The sequence below is a fragment of the Pteronotus mesoamericanus genome, unplaced genomic scaffold (assembly GCF_021234165.1).
Source record: "Pteronotus mesoamericanus isolate MK-2021 breed Mesoamerican mustached bat unplaced genomic scaffold, CSHL_Meso_final contig_726, whole genome shotgun sequence".
Lineage (NCBI taxonomy): Eukaryota > Metazoa > Chordata > Mammalia > Chiroptera > Mormoopidae > Pteronotus > Pteronotus mesoamericanus.
Genome location: NW_026555243.1, coordinates 268365 through 285803, shown reverse-complemented (window position 1 = coordinate 285803; position 17439 = coordinate 268365). Strand labels below are relative to the sequence as shown.

The 17439-nt window shown below is 43.5% G+C and overlaps 1 protein-coding gene across 1 annotated transcript in view; it reads right to left on the bottom strand.

Moving 5' to 3' along the window:
- The window catches only part of CHAF1A (chromatin assembly factor 1 subunit A), a 28655-nt gene that overhangs the window by 8140 nt on the left and 3076 nt on the right, over nt 1–17439 (bottom strand). Inside the window, exons 3-10 of the mRNA XM_054582837.1 lie at nt 16027–16886; nt 9798–9854; nt 7686–7915; nt 7370–7430; nt 6904–6972; nt 1010–1236; nt 296–464; nt 37–117 (exon numbers count right to left, since the gene is read on the bottom strand). Coding sequence (XP_054438812.1) covers nt 37–117; nt 296–464; nt 1010–1236; nt 6904–6972; nt 7370–7430; nt 7686–7915; nt 9798–9854; nt 16027–16886 — 1754 coding nt within the window. The remainder of the gene's footprint in view (nt 1–36; nt 118–295; nt 465–1009; nt 1237–6903; nt 6973–7369; nt 7431–7685; nt 7916–9797; nt 9855–16026; nt 16887–17439) is intronic.

Genomic DNA, 17439 nt, shown 5'->3' with positions numbered 1-17439 from the left:
TGGTGTGAGCTGTGATCATTCCAGGTCTGCACTCACCCCTTCACTGTGAGAGAGAGACTCTCCTGGCTCTTCCTCTTCCCATTCTTCATCACTGTCTACCTCATAGTCCAGGAGCTTCTGAGAAAACAGACACGTAGTGCGTCACTGCCATCTCTCAGGGTTGGGAGGAAATGGCAGAGCAGAGAAGCTAGAATACTTACGGAACAAGAGACTAGTGTAAACAAAGACAAACCGAGAAGGAAAAACTGAAAGACAGGTGTGCCTGGACCACTGGCATTTCTGCTTGCATGCTCACCCTGTCTTGGGCCCAGGGGTCCCTTGGATGGATGACCGTTGTCCTCTTATTCCACGTCCCCCAATATGCTGGTCGATGATTCTCAGAAAACTGTAAGAGCTTCATCCTGCCAAACTTCTTCCTTTCAGGAACACCGTCTACTTTGCTGCTCTCCACAATTACCACATCACTGAAGGGTAAGACACTGCGCTCAGTCACATGCCTCCCCAGCGATGCGATCACCCAGTCTTCCCAGGGAAGCAGGCCACCAACAGTCTACAAAGGCAGGTAACCATTAAGCAGCAACACCACCTGCCCCTGAAGAAGGCTAAGAACATTTATTCCAGAGATACAAAACAAGGAGGGAGAAACAAGAGTGCTGCCCTGTTGCTGCCCCCTGGCATGTATTGTGAGCGGCATCATGAACAGTAAGTGAATCAGCCAAGAATAGGGGAGCACCATTCCAGGGAGGCCAGCATGGAAATGGATCCCTCCCAGGAGAGACTGGGACTCTAGAACAGGCAATCTGCACTCCAAAAGGACACCTCAGAGATTTCAGAGGCTCACAGGAAGCCAGAAGACAAGTCAGACAAAGCACTGAAGCTAGGGCTGGAGGCATGGGAAGGAGATGACTGGCCCAAGGCCACAGTGGGTCTGCAGTGGACCAGAATTTATAGCTAGGCCAACTGTACTGACTTTACCAACAGGCAAAGGACAGTCTCCCTGGGCACTAACCTGTTTAAAAAGTCTGCATTCCGGTTAGAAATCACAGTGGGTCCAGACCTGAGAGGCCGCCGGCCTTTCAGATCATTCAGGAAAGAGAAGTTGCCACTCTGCTGTTGTAGGAGCTGGTCTAACTGATCACAAAGGTCTTGATCAAAGGTGATCCGACAACGAGGGGCGAGGACCATGTTCTCTTTAATTTCAAAAGGGGCAAACTTCCCACAGGAGCCAGCCAGGGTCTGAAATGGAGATAAGACATGATGGCACACCTGGGCCACTCCCTGGATGGTGGTTAAGTCAAAGGAGAGATGCCATGTGATGACATTAATACAGGGTTTTGGAACAGGTAAAACTAAAGGGACAGAGCACTGATGGCCAGGGGCTGGTTGGGGAAGGAGGGAGGTGCCGACGAGGAAGCCATCAGGAGTGATGGAAACACTCTAGATCTTGATTATAGCGGTTGCTGTGTGGCTTCATACATTGTTGAAACTTACTAAAAAAATAAGAAGACAGTAAGACCTGAGCTGTCAGGTGAGAAAACTGAGACCTGGAAAGTGACCAGCTTACCAAAAGACACACTTTTATGATATAAAGTGACTTTCAACACAGGGCCAACTTTGACACTGAAGGAAGACATGAACCTGAAACACTGGTGTCTGTGTTCTAAGAACCACCCACTGTAAAATCCAGGTTTGATTTACCTGCTCAGGCTCCTTCAGCATTGTTAATTTCTGTGTCAGTGGATCCCAATGCTGGCAGCATATGTGGGCGCATGAAGTGAGGACAATCTGTATCTATGAAGTCTAATATAAGAAAGCCAATCTTTCACATCAGCAAGGAAAGAGCGGCCAGAGTCCTCATCGTGGCCCCATGACAGGGTCATCCAGGAACTGTCAGAAATCCTGGTACCCACACCAGGTCCATGGTGTTCTACAGGATGGGACCCAGGCCCTAGTGTTCTTTTTTAAAAATTATATTTTATTGATTATGCTATTGTAGTTGTCCCGATTTCCCCCCATTTGCCCCTTCCATCCAGCATTTCTCACTCCCTCAAGCAATCCCCAGGCCATTGTTCATTCCCATGGGTCATGTGTATAAGTTCTTTGGCTACTCTATTTCCTATACTGTACTTTACATCCCCATGGCTATTTTGTAACTACCTATTTTTACTTCTTAATCCCCTCACCTCCTCACCTATTCCTCCATATTCCATTCCCATCTGGCAACCATCAAAACGCTCTCCCCACATCCATGATTCTGTCTGTTCTCTTTTGCTTAGTTTTACAGATTCATTTGTTGATATGTATTTTCACCATTTTATTATTCATAGGTTTGATCTTTTTTAAAAAAATTTAATTTTAGAGGGGAAGGGAAAAAGGGGGAAACATCAATGTGTGGTTGCCTCTTGTGTGCCCCCTACCAGGGACCTGGCCTGCAACCTAGGCATGTGCCCTGACTGGGAATCGAACCTGCGACCCTTTCGTTCACAGGCCAGAACTCAATCCACTGAGCCACACCCGCCAGGGCTGATCTTTTTCTTAAGTCCCTTTAACATTTCACGTAATAATGGTTTGGTGATTATGAACTCCTTTAGTTTTTTCTTGTTTTAGAAGCTCTTTATCTGCCCTTCGATTCTAAATGATAATCTTTGCTGGTAGAACAATCTTGGCTCTTTACACCTTTGCATATTTCTTGTCAATCCTTTCTAGCCTGCAAAGTTTCTTTTGAGAAATCAGCTGACAGTTTTATGGGAACTCCCCTGTAGGTAACTTTTCTCTTGCTGCTTTTAAGATTCTCTTTAACCTTTGGGACTTTAATTATGATGTGTCTTGGAGTGGGCCTCTTTGCATCCACCTTGTTTGGTACTCTCTGTGCTTCCTGGACTTGCATGTCTAGTCCTTCGTCAAATTAGGGAAGTTTTCTTTCATTATTTTTTCAAACAGATTTCTAATTTCTTGCTCTTTCTCTTCTTCTGGCACACTTATAATGTGAATGTTGGACCTCCTGAAGTTGTAGCAGAAACTATTTATCCTATCTTCATTTTTTTGTTCTAAATCATTGATTTGAGTCTCAGCTTCATCCATTCTACTGTTCTTTCCCTGTAAATTGTTCTTTATTTCAGCTAGTGTATCCTTAATTTCTGACTGGGTCATTTTTATGCTGCTGAGGTCCTCACTGAGTTCTCTGAACATCCTTATAACCAGTGTTTTGAACTCTGAATTTGATATAGTGCTCTTTTTCTGGAATTTTGATCTGTTCTTTCATCTGGGCCATATTTCTTTGTCTCCTTGTTTTGGCAGCCTCTCTGTGTTTGTTGCTATGTATTCAGTAGAGCTGCTTTGACTCCATGTAGTATGTGTCCTGTAGGGTCCAGTGGTACAGCCTCCCTTGTAACCCAAGCTGGGCACCCAAGGTGAGCCCTTCGTGTGGGCTGAGCACACCCTCCTCTTTGTTGAGCCTTGATTGCTGTTGGCAAGTCAATGGGAGGGATTTACCCAGGCTGTGACCACTGACCACCAATGTTTGCCCTCCGTGGAGGATCAGCTGTGCAGGGGCAGGGTGGCGGTGCTCTAAGGTGGTCTATAGCTAGCTGTCCACCGAGTGAGTTGGCCCTGGGGTTTCCTGGGGTGGTGCAGGCCAAGGTCACACCCACTGTGTTTTGCCCAGGGCCACCCTGCCTGAGCTATAAAGCAATCTGAGATGGCTGCTACTTGTGCTGGGCTTGGAGGTTCCTAGGTGAAGCCAAACTGTGAAATTAAGCAGGCTGCTTCTGCTGGGCCTGGAGCTCACTGAGGACAGCTGTTGCTTGTTTGAGAGGATTTAGGAAGTTGTGAATCCTGAGCAAAGACCTGCCACCCATATAGAAAAGGAGGTTAGGTCGGCCCTTAAGCTTGGTGGAGCTGAGTCTCTGGGGTTCTACAAGGAGGGCCAAACAGTGTGAACCAGGCTGATAAAGTCTCAGATATGGCACCCACTTGACGGCTCAGTGGCTCTGTGGGGAGCCACTGAAAAGGGACAATGGCTTCTACCTGCTTTGATGTCAGAACAACCCTGTTTCTCCCTGTATACCACTGGTGCCTTTCAAGCTGCTACCCTGGTGCTGGAGCTCAGATGGAGTAAGTCTGAGCAGACGAGTCTGTGGGGATTCTTTAAGGGGAACTGTTTGGAACTCCAGCAGTTTCTTCCACTGATTCAATCCCTGCTGGCTTTTGCAGCCAGAAGTTTTAGGGACTTATCTTCCTGGCACTTGAACCTTGGGCTAACAGGCCTGGTATGCGGCTGGGACTCCTCGTTCCTGAGATATCCCTCCAGAATTTTTATCCACCACATATGGGTGTGGGACCAGCCCCTCCGCATCTCTGCTACCCCTACCAGTCGAGACACATATGGTTTAATTCTGTAGTTGTCAGACTTCTATTCAACTCAATTTCTGATGGTTCTTAGAGATGGTTGTTCTATATTTTAGTTGTAATTTTGATGAGGTTGTGTGAGGAAGCAAGCCGTGTCTCCCTATGTCAGCACTGTGACTAGAAGACCCCAGTGTTCTTTGAAGCTCCCTGGTGATTCCAACATGCACCCGAGGCCAACAACCAGCTGATTGTTCTAACAGGCGGTAATGGGAACTTTGAGTATCCATATCGGAAAAGGGATATGCCCCACATTACAAACACAGGGATTTCCGTTAGGCTAAGGAACTAGACATAAAAAACAAAACCTAGGCCCTGGCTGGTGTGGCTCAGTGGATTGAGCACTGGCCTATGAACCAAAAGATTGCCAGTTAGAGTCCCACTCAGGGCACATGCCTAGGTTGTGGGCCAGGTCCCCAGTTGGGAGCGTGTGAGAGGCAACCAATGATTTATCTCTCGCACACCGATGTTTCTCTTCCGCTCTTTGTCCCTCTCTTCCCCTCTCTCTAAAAATAGTTAAATAATCTTTAAAAAAAAACCCTAAACAAAACAAAAGCCTGAAAAAAAGGAGAATGCATCTATAACCATATCCGAAGGCTTTCCAACCAAAAGCCAATTGCCATTAAAAAAAAAAAAAAAAAAAGAATTGACATTAAAACAAAAAATTACAAGAAAAGAAACCACACAAATTAAAAGGCAAGTTAACAGCCCTGGTTGATAATGCTCAGTGGATTGAGTGCTGGCCAGCGAACCAAAGGGTTGTGGGTTCAATTCCTAGTCAGGGCACATGCCTGGGTTGTGGGTCAGGTCCCCAGCTGGGGGCGTATGGAAGGCAACTGATCAATGTTTCTCTCCGTCTCGTTCTCCCTCCCTTCCCCTCTCTCTAAAAGTAAATAAATAAAATCTTAAAAAAAGAAAGGCAAGTTAACAGACTGAAAATATTTGTGGTGTGTATCACCAAGGACAAAATCCTGGCTATATAAATAACTCCTGGAGACCAGGACAGAAAGCCAATCTTGTAAAGAAATACCATGGCAAACGGTCCTGACTGGTGTGGCTCAGTGGATTGAGCAATGTCCTGCAAACTGAAGGGTTTCTGGTTCATTCCTGGTTGGGACATGTGCCTGGGTTGCAGTGCAGGCTGGGTCCCTGGTTGGGGACATGTGAGAGGTGGCTAATCGATGTTTCTCTTACACATCGATGTTTCTCTCCCTGTCTCTCTCCCTCCCTTCCCCTCTCTCTAAAAAAATGTCAAAATCAAAAACATACTCAATTACACTAGACATGAAAAATGTAAAGTGAAAAAAGAATATCAATTTTTTACCCATCAGATTGGCGAATTTAAAAGAAAATCTGAAAGAGAGAGATGACTATGGAAGAACAATCAGAGAGACTCAAGGCTACTAGCTTTGAAGGTGGAGGAAGAGGCCACATGCCAAGGAATATGGGCACTTCTTTTAGACGAAAAAGACCAGAATCTTCTCCACTAAGAGTCTCCAGCAAGAAAACACAGAGCTTCTAACACTTTTTACTTAAGCCCAATGAAAACTACGTAAGACTTCTGATCTGCAGAATTGTGATGTAATAACTTTGTGATGTTTAAGCTTAAAAAAAAAAAGGTTATCACATCCAGTGGTGGTGGCAGGTAGGGAAGACTGTACTTTCATGTTTTGGGGAACATACACCAGCATTTCCCATTGGGAGGGCACTTGGACAATAACTCATAGAATCTCACTTAAGTGTATACCCTTGGATTTAGCAGCAAGTCCACCTCCAGGTGGCCATCCTAAAGGAAGGCACCTGTGCAGATAGTAGTGTCAGTGACATTCATGGCACCACTGATGGGGGTGATCAATAGGTGAATATTATGTATACACCATGATGCTATCCACCTTATGAAGCATTATGCAGCAACAAAAAAGAATGAAGTAGACCCAAATGTGTTGACCTGGCAAGAATCTATGTTACAGTGATGCAAACAAAGGAGTAACACCATAAATATAGATCAATGTTGATTTATATATGTATAATTGCACAAACATACAAAGGGATCTAAATGCAGAAGTATCTGGAAGGAAACCCTTGCAATAGAGGAGATGGGTTACCTCTGGAGTATAGAGGGAGAAGGGAAGGGTGGGGAATCTGGGGTCTGCACCAGCAGATGCTACTTCAGAGGGTGACACTGGGGAAGAGGGATTATGGACTCTTGCTTTATGCTTAATCTTGCTTCTTATCTTGTGTGTCAAGTTCCAAGGATAAGGACTAGATTTTCTTTTATACCTTCCCACACTGCTCCTCACACAGAACTGTTGACGAGGCAGCCTCTGAACACACGACTTTTAGCAAATATGCCACTTTTTGCCTTTTCTAGAACATATCGAGAACCTCCAGGCTCTACCAGAAACAGAAGCTCCCTTTGATCAGAAGATACCCTTTTATTTTCCCAAAGGAAAAGCCTGACAGCAACAAAAAGCAAGGCTAAAGAAAGCTGCTGCTCACCTTGGGGGCCTGTGGAGTCTTTGGTTTCTGGAAGAACCTTGTGATTTCGGCTTTTTCTGCTTTAATGCGCTGCAATTTAATAGATGATGAGAAAATGAAACTGCATTTGTCTGCAACACACAAAGGCTCCTAGAACTAAACCCTGAGCACTTTTAAGTTGAAAGCATTATTTTGATGTTAATTTTTAAAACCCATCAGCTCTCAACTGGGTACTGAACAATCTCAAGTGTCACAGGTGCTCCTGTGGGCAGAAGGCCTGGGGCACCAAGCTAGCAGGCATGGGACAGGTCAGCATGACAACAAGCTACAGGAACATACGTACACAGGTGACATTCCCTGTGGAGACACCGGACCTCCCATGACTTAGGGAACACTGGGCGGCATTAGGCAAAAATACTGTTTTTGACAATTTTAGGACCCATCTCTCAAACACGCTGAAATATGGAGGTTCTGGGAGGATGCCTACCTTTTCCTCTTCTCTCAATCGTTTCTCCTCTTCCTTTTTCCTCTTTTCCTCCAGCTTTGCCCTGTGGGACATGAAATTCAGTTTCAGCCAACCAGAGCCCGATGCACACAAAGCAAGCCTGTGTTCCCAGACAAGAACCCACAAGTCAGGCAGGAGTCTGCACAGGAGTCCCTGGAAGACAGAGGCAGGGGAGAAGGGAGAGAACACCGGGGTTCTGGCTTCTTTTATCCCTTCCTCGGGGAAGATACAGAAAGGGAGGGAAGGAGGGAGTGGCCTTGCCCCAGAGTGCTCATGCCACCCTGGGGAAGGCACTCACTCCAGGGCCTCCTGCCGTTCCTTGCGCCGCTCCTCCTTGAGCCGCTGCTTCTCTGCCTTCTCCTTTTCTTCCTTCTCCCTTTTCTCACGCCTCTCCTTCTCTTTCAGCTCCTTCTCTTCCTCCCTCTTCTTTCTGGCTTCTTCTTTAACCCGCTTCGCCTCCTCTTTCAGCTTCTCCTTTTCCTCTTTTTTGGCCCGTAACTTCAGCTGCTTGTTCAAACGCTCCTTATCCTGCAACCAAGAGACAATTTGACAGCTGTTTCCCCTGCAGACCTCCCGGGAAGGGTCAAGTCAGCATCATGGGACAAGAAGTTCAAACAAAAAGGGAAAGAATGTAGGAACCAGCTCTAGAAGCCTGATTGTCAACATCCTTTCATGGAAGTGATTTTTCCGTCACATTTCCTTCTGTTGTCAGAATTAGCTATTACCATAGGACCTTGTGGGCCATTTAAAATAAGATTCATTTAAAACACCTTCTTTATAGATGGAGTGGAGTTAACTTTTTACTTAATTGAAAAAGGTTAAGTACCCCAGGGCTGCCTATGCAGGGTGCCCACTGTTCTTTTGACCTGCATTTATTTAATCAGAAATCTGTAGTAAAATAATGATAAACATAGGTTTTGCCTCCTGGTCTCTAAAACAAAAGCACTTTTGTTCCAATCCTCCCCAAAACCATACCAAATGACAGGGTTTATTTTACTTCTTTTAAAACAGAAGATAAGGTGAAGCAAGGACAGGAAACCTGATGAATAAAGTCTTAAGACAGTGGGGAACAACTGAAAACACATTAAAAAATAAAAGCAAAAAAAAATTATTTTTTTAAAGCTTTAAAACCATTTCCCAGGATCTGAAAAGAAGGGTAGATGTGAAGAAAGGATGAAAAGTAATTTGTATTAGTAAGGAGAAAACAGCTAGTGTCTTTGATATTCGTTAAGATGATAATGCCTTGTTTTAGCACAGCAGTCCCTCATTCCACAGAACTGGTATGTGGCCTGGGGCATGGAGTTACAGAATCCTGAATTCATGTGACCAGAGGGCAAGTAAGCCTCTAACACAGCACAGGATAACTTTCAAGGACCATTACATTACCACCAAAGATGGTCTTCCCAAGGTGAGGAGCCCAACAACTCCACTTTTGGTCTTAGTACATGATTATGCCTTGTCTTTAGAGAATTTTCTACCCTTTGCCCTGATAACTCTTTGGTTGCTTTAATAAAAGCCATGGAGTCTGTTAGAGATGTATGAATGTTTGCTTCTCGCCAAGTATCCTCAGAATCTTCACTTGACACACAGGGTACTTATGATAGTGTCTGGCCTGGATCAAGTAATGAGACTAGCAGTTTCCCACTGCTTAAAAGAAGACAGAAGACTCTAGAAATCAAGTGTCGATCAGATAAATCAGGTCCCTTCAGCTTTATTTGAGTCCAGTCTCCACTTGCACCCACGTGTGGCCATCTCTAAAATCTCAAGGGAGGATGAGATAAACTCTAAAGAAGCCACCAAAATCAGATCCACAAAAATTGAACACAACCATAGATGGGACAGCACAGGAAGCAACTGGTGAACCCACAGCCAATTGTCACTGGTGCCCCTTCCACGAGCTGGCGTAGGAGGGAAGAGGCCCACTGGCCTTCTCTGTTTTTCACAGCAGTAATAAAGAAAAACCTTGCATGCACTGCTTGATCCCTAGATAACAGAGTCCACAACTCAGCAGTGTACCACTAAGTGGTAATTACCCATCGACTATTGGGGCCATGAAAATGCTACAGTACCTGGGAAGGAATGGAACTTAACTTTATTCATAGGAGCCTGGGATGCAAGGAAAGGGAGTAGGTTCTTGTGTAGACAATTTTAAGCTACAAGATACACAATTATTATTATGGTAATAATAATAGCTTAGAAAAGCCTACATGCAAAGCCTTAGGCTTCAGCAAAGCTAAAAATGATGCAATCTACGATGCCCTGTTATGTAAAATGAAGCAAGAGTCACAATGAGGGTCAGGATAAACTGGGAGAAGTAAAAACTGGGCTGAGGGAAGTGCAAAGGGTTTAGCTTATATTTAATGCAAAAAGCATAGCAGGTTAATTTTCTATTTCAGGGACAATGTCTTACTCTTTGTAGTTTCATCTTGTTCTTCTCAGCAGAACCTTTGACCAATTTCTTAGTTATCTGAAACGAAAGACATGTATCTTTAAATGTGGGCTGTTTCAGTCACTGTTATACATTGTCCTTCAGGGGAGGGAAGAAGGAAACAAGTGATACACTATTAAGAACTCCTTTGTGGCCCTGGCCAGGTAGATCAATTGGTTACAGTATCGTCCTGATAAGCCAAGGTTGCAGGTTCAATCCCCAGCCAGGGCATATAGAAGAAACAAACAATGAATGCATAAGTAAGTGGAATAATAATATGATGTTTCTCTTTCTCTCTCTAAAAACCAAAGAACTTCTTGTTCTGGCTGGTGTGGCTCAGTGGACTGAGTACTGGCCTAGAAGCCAAAAGGTCACCTGTTCAATTCCCAGTCAGGGCACATGCCTAAGTTGCAGGCCAAGTCCCTAGTTGGGGGTGAACAAGACACAGCTGATCAATGTTTTTCTCCCTCTCTTTCTCCCTCCCTTCTCCTCTTTCTAAAAATAAATAAAATCTGAAATAAATATAAATTTAAAAAACTTCTTTGCAAAATAAGAAAATTGAAAACCTTTCTAGTTACCAGTTTCCACCATACAGACCAAAATGTCTTAGCAGGGTCATACACTCCAATGACTGACACATGTGTGCATCTGGGGATGAGACGGAAAATGGGAGAGGGGCAGATGGCACAAATGACAAGGGCCAAACAAAAGAAAAACATGGTGAGCTCAAAAATAAAAGCAATGCAGGTGACATGGAGTGATAAGATTTGCAGCCAACTAGAGATGATGTGCCCTGGCCAAAGAGGATGGAGCTCTTACAGGCAATTTGCAAGAGAGAATTGTCAATTTTATGTGAATTTAGTACATAATATCTAAAAACTAATGCTATGTGGCCTTGGCCAGGTAGATCAGTTGGTTGGAGCATTGTCCCAGTGTGCCAACGTTGCAAGTTCAACCTCAGTAAGGACACATAACAGGAGTCAACCAGTGAATGCATAAATAGATGGAACAGAAAGTCGATATTTCTTTCTCCCTCCCTTCCTCTCTCTCTAAAATCAATAATAAAAAAATAGCATCCTGTCTGGTATGGCTCAGTGGATTGAGTACCAGCCTGTGAACCAAAAGGTAGCTGATTAGAACTGTGGTCAGGGCACATGCCTGAGTTGTGGGCCAAGTCTCCGGTTGGGGCATGGATGAGAGGCAACCAATGTCTCTCTCACACATCAATGTTTCTTTCTCTTCCTTTCCCCTCTCTCTAAAAATAATTAATTAATTAATTTTAAAAATCTGGATTGAGAGAGAGAAAAAGGAAGGCCTAAGGGGGGGAGGGATACAAAAAAAGAAAGAAAAAGAAAATATAGCAATAAAAACTAACACTATGTGAATCAAATAAAACATGTTAATGGGTTAGATTTCCATGGGCCACCAATATGTGCTTCTGCCTGGTAAAGTTCTGCTTTTGTACAATGTGAGTGAACACTCAGAAATAAAAGATCAACTTGCCAGAGGAGGCAATCTTATCTGGAACCACTATATTCTAGAGCATAATACTATCACTATGCTTCAAACTGAGCATGGTGACAAAGACACATGGTTGGATTCATGCACCATGCTGGCCAAATGGTCTGAGATCAAAATACAAACTGTTTAGACTACTGGCCTAAGCTCTCTCCAGACCAGGGAGTCCTGGCAACCAAACCATTAGGTTGAAGAGCAGTGGGGAGTAAGTTCAGGCTGGGACAGGCAGCCAAAAAATGAGACTGAAGTAGAGGTGGAAAACCAAAGGTCCATTTCTCTTAAGGTGGCCTGACAAAACTATGTAACTATGATATTGAAAAAGCTATGTAACTATGATTTCTCTATCTGGGGAAGCCTCTGCCCTGACAGAATAAAACAGGTCAAAAGTCTCAAAAAGGCATCCTTCTTATATGGCATACCAAGTTCTTTCTGGACTCAGTCTTTCTATAGGAAAGGGTTGAGCAGTCATCTGAAAGCTATGTGCTGGCAGGAACTCAAACGCCACTGAGACTGTGCCCAAGTGAGTGTGTACTAACAGAAATGCCAGTTACCAAAATCATCTCCAAGAGCTTAAGAAAAAGCACCTGCCTCTTCAGAATCCACTTTGTCTGCTAAATCTGTGGGCTTCCCTTCCACAGGAAAGAATTTAACAGCAGAATTTTTACTTTGCTATACCACTGTCCTTTGTGTTCAAAAATTATAGAGAATGTGATTATCAGACTCCTATGTAAGAGTATTTGGTGGAGAGGGGTTGGGCACATTTAGTCTTGCCCATACTTGTGGAATTTCAGCTGCACAATCAAGTGCCTTTTATACTACTTCCCCTTTGCGGTGAGTCTGGGAATACTACAGTTAAAATGACTATCAGAAGCCTCCTTAATGATATCCAACAACCTCAGCAATTACAATTATTACAAAACCAGTATCTCTTCTGGCCCTGGCTGGGTAGCTCACTTGGCAAGAGCACTGTCCCATTATGCCAAGGTTGTATTTGATCCCAGGTTAGAGCCCATACAAGAATCAACCAATGAATGCATAAATAAATGGAACAATGACTCGTTTCTCTCGCTCTATAATCAATAATAAATAAATTAATTAAAATAAACTAAACAAAACCAGTATCTTTACTGCTTTACCAGACATTTGGGAGGACATTATTAGTCTGATACAATTTTATCTTTGTGACATGGCACAAATATTTATAGAACTCTCTCAAAATCACGTGCCATACATTTTATCTATCTGGAACACAGATGCCAAAAAGAAGACCCAGGATCCCTGAAACACATACCAACTACCTCCGGTCAAGGCAGATTTAACTGTATCTGCACATTAAAATTCCTGCATTTTATTCAGGAGAATCCTCTTAGAGCCTATTTACTTTGGAGATCTAATTTCTAAGCTTAAAGGAGACAAGCTGCAGCAAATGACATGAGAGGCTGGTATGGATGGGCTCAAAAGCGGCAGCTAAAAACCTAATGGCAGAAGAGAAAAGGCAGAGGGGAAAAGACACAGCCAAATTGGTCCAGTCATATTTGAGTGCAAGTGGGGAAAAATTATTCAATGACAACGTGCAAAACTACTGACTGAACAGCCTCAGAAAACAAGCAGAAGAGAATTCATCACAATTACTGTTTTGTCAGGGCTGAGAATTAGAGACAAGAGAAAATCCATCAATGAGGCTGACTTTGTCAAGTGCAGTATATCCACACCATTGCCAGTTAAAAAGAGATACCTTTCCCCAACCCAATATAAAAAATATGAAGCACCTCTCACTGAAAAAACAAATTTACAGTATATGTTCACATAAACAAAATGACACTGTGCATTCCTAAGTGATCTCTCATCTACACCAGAAATAGAAGATGATAATAACGACAACCTGGGGGAGAAAAAGGGGGGCCAAAAGGGACTATTTTGTTTTAATAATTTTTTAAAAATCCTCACCTGAGGATGTTTTCTGATTTTACAGAGAGGAAAGGAGGGAAAGAGGGAGGGAGAGAGAGAGAGAAACATCCATTGGTTGCCTTCCATATGGGTACCCCGACCAGGGATCGAACCTGAAAACTTTATATGTCCTGCCTGGGAATCAAAACTTGGAACCTTCTGGTGTTCAAGGTGATACACCAACTGAGCCACCCAGTCAGGACAAAAAAAATTTTTTTTCTTAATGTGGAGAATTTAGTACTTGTAGAATTAAAGTTACATAGGAAAAAGTTCCAGCAATCTGGGCTCATTTATAGGCAGAAATTCCAATAACACAACTGTATCAACATTTTCATTGTGGAATAATTTGTATATCTCATTGACAACACACTTGGGAAATGGTTCTAAGGCTAAAAATCTCTAATGCTAAACAGAAATTCTTTAAGCTAGTCAAAAGACTTTGGGATTATCTAAAAAACATGTTCTAAACTATTGTTTTTCAAAGTGAGAGTCTCTAGATCTCTGGGAAGGGACAGAAGGATCTGCATTTTAACAAGCTCCTCATGAAGAAAACAAAACACCTAAAACAACAACACACAAAATAGAGGAAAGTTCCCAAATACAGAGGTACCAACTCCAGGACTAACAGAGTGCAGTAAAAAAAATCACATACGTTACACAGTAATATGAAGCAATCTGTAAGCTTCCAGCGAGTGTCTGCCTATAATCTGAAAAGGAGATAGAGGGAAGATGGAAAAACAAAAGTGTTCCCCACAGTAACAGGCATCAGGAAAATCTCTAATGCCAAGGCAGGGAAAGCTGATTGAGTTACAGAACAACCAGAGAAGGCACAAACAAATCAGGAAATCCAGTACTCCCAAAAGGGAAGGAGATAAACTGGAAGGCTGTGTGTGTATATGTATGTGTGTGTATGGTTGGAGCTGCTCTTCAGCTCTCCTCTCAGGAAGTCCCGCCATCACAGCATCCAGGTGCTCCTGATGATCACTTCACTTTACTCTCATATCTTTGGTGTCACCCAGTATTAGGGGGCTCCATTTCCACTCTTGCCATGGAAGGGCCCTCCTGGGACAATTTTCTGCCACAGGCTCTGGGGCAGCCTGAGCCTTCACCACTTGCAGTGTGAACTATTTGCTAAGCTATGATAACAATGCCTTCTAGAGCACTTCAAAACTCCAAGCCTGTGTTCGGAGTAAGATTTAGCATCTCAGATGCAGGATTTCCCAAATTGAGCACATTTGGTTCCTGTGCTCAGCTGTATCAGAGCCATTTGGGCCAGTGGACAGAAGTAAAATTGTTTCATGACAATGCCCAACAATGTAACCTCCCAATTCTCAGGCTTGGCTATGGACATAAAAATATACTCAATGAAGTTATTAATGGAAACATGTGTAATGTCCTATTCTCCAAGCTAACCGGCCATGACATATCATGTGACATTGTAGTTCTATAAAGGATTAGCAGCAGTCTGGAAGGGTTTCAACCACCCAGATGGAAAAAACAATATAGATTACAGCAAGAGGGACTCAAACTCTGATTCTGAGAGTATATCAGCTCAGGTGGAAGTTTAAAAATGTATATCCATCTGCCACACTGAGAAACTTAGAAGAAAAAAACTTTGCTCCACAACTGATTGATACTTTGTGAACTTACAGAGGAAGTCATTTTCTCCGTTCTCTTATACACGATATGAAAAACAAGAAATGAAATCAGCCCCGGCAGGGTAGCTCAATTGGTTAGATCGTTGCCCCAATATACCAAGGCTGTAGGCTCAATCTCTGGTCAGGGCACATACAGTTGGCAACCAGTGGATGCACGAATGGGTAGAACAACAAATTGATATTTCTTTCTCTCCAAAGGGGAAAAAAAAGATCAATCAATAAAAAAATGTAATCATCTAGAAAAATAATTAACTCTTTGGAGGTCAAAGTTCAGAAAGTAATCAAGGTTGGTGGTTTATGGTCAAATTAAGCAGGAAGAAATTGAAAGACCCATCCCGGGATCCAACTATATATATTAAACAAACAGAAGTTCCATTAAACCAAAACACTGATAGACACACTTTGGGATTCTTAAGTTGATTTTACCAGGTTTACTCAAAAGACCACAAAGACAGATGAGAACAGTGACATTTGCCATTGTGCTGATCAGAAACCAGTAACAAAGCCATCCTTCTGGGGTCCTTAAAAATGGTGCCAGGTTCCCCTTCTTTTGTTCCTATTGCTCTGAGTTTTTAAAGATGGGTGGCCATACTGACAAGAGCTGACTCTAAAGAGTCCCCCATTTTAGTCTTCCTGCTGTCTTGGGGTCTCTTCACCAATGCTGACTCTTCACCACCAACACCCTTACAAGTCTGTGTTGTAACAAGAAGGAATGGAGGGAGCTGAAGCTAAAGTATGACACGGAGGAATACAGGTCCTGCTTACTGCCATCATCCTAAAATGGCTAAATTGACCAACCACTAACTAGGTGTGAACAACAAAGGCTGCCAAAATGACCTGGACATACTGTTGATTAAACTAGCCACCAACACATCTCAATGTACAGTACATATCACCGAATACCTCTTTTAAAGGTCTTTGATATTGAAAAACAAATTAAAATTCTGCATCAGAAGTTACAATACCTAGTTTGTTGTCCCACTCACTCAACTACTAACCACCTGAAGGACACCATGCCCCTGGGTAAAAAGGGGCTAGACTAGAAGTGCCATCATCCCTGACATGCTGGGATTTGGGGAGATACTCACTCTGCGGACAGGTGTGGAGGTGGGGAAGGGACTAGGACCGCTGTGCTGATTTTCAGAAACAGACCACCCCTCAGGTGAGCTGGTAGGAGAGGAAGAGCTCAGGGACGAATGGCTGAGGACAGAGTCTTCTTCAGGGCCAGACTCCAGCATCTCACTCTCAGAGGGCATGCCCTGGTCCAGAGGGGTTGCTGTAGACTTAGCTCCAGGTTTTATACTCAGGATATCCTGCAAGACCACCACGGGCACCTTCCTTCTGAACAAGATGTCCCCGGCTTCACTCCAACCATCCCGGTCCTTCTCTGAGCACATTCTCAGACAATCTGTCAATGTGGGGCAGCTCTGAGGTGCTTTCTGCCTGTCTCCGCTCCTCACTGTGCCCCCTGAGCCAGCACTCTCCTCCTCTGTTTTGTATGGAATGTCTAAAAGAGTCTCCTCAGGAAATGCCAGCTCGTCCTTCTGACTAACCTTCAGCAGCACCCCCTCATCTTCAACTTCTTCTCTGACCCCATTTACAGCTTCCTCCAAGGAGGGATAGGCTGCAGAACTGAGTTTACTGTAAGCCGCAATGTCGTTTGGTTGGTCACTTGAGTCCTCCATCAAATTGATCGCTGTGGTCTTGCCAACATTTATTTTGACTCTACTTTCTAAAAAGTTATCTAAGGGACCCTTCTCATTGGCAAGTTTTGGCCTAAAATCTACATCAGAACCCATGTGAAAGTTGTTCTCCAAGTTGTCCAAAGAGGTTTCCACATCAGGGACTTGACTTTGTGCAGGGGCACTTGGAGAGCTTCTTATGTTGTCTGACACTTCCTTGGTTTTCTCCTTTGGGGCAAGATTCAGGCGCTTGAAGGGCAGACGAGCTGAAATGAAGACAGGAGGACGTCTTTATAGTGAAAATGTGAAGAGTAGCACTCAATCGATACTTTAACATTCCGCAAGCTAAAAAATGATTAAACTTTGCCCTGGCGGGGTGGCTCAGTTGACTGGAGCGTCATCCTGTATACCATAGGTTGCGGGTTCGATCCCTGGTCAGAGCACCAACGGGAGGCAACCAATTGATGTTTCTCTCACATCAATGTCCCCCGCCCCCCGCAAAAAAAAAAAAAAAAAAAAATCAATAAACATATGCTCGGGTGAGGATTTTTTAAAATTAAAAAAAAAAAAAAAAAAGTCAACCTTAGTGGGCTTGGCAGTGGGCATTTTCATAATTTATAAAGCAACCATGCCCTTGGGTCCTATGGTTTGCCCCTAATCCTTTAACCTCAGGAGACTGTTGCCCTTAACATAGTTCCTACCACCACCAAACTTGCTATCATTCATCACAAGAGAAGGTAAACCGCTACAGGGGAGAACTAGATACCAAGCTTTAAAAACCAGAAACCAAGTTTTTTAATACAATCCAGCCATTAATCT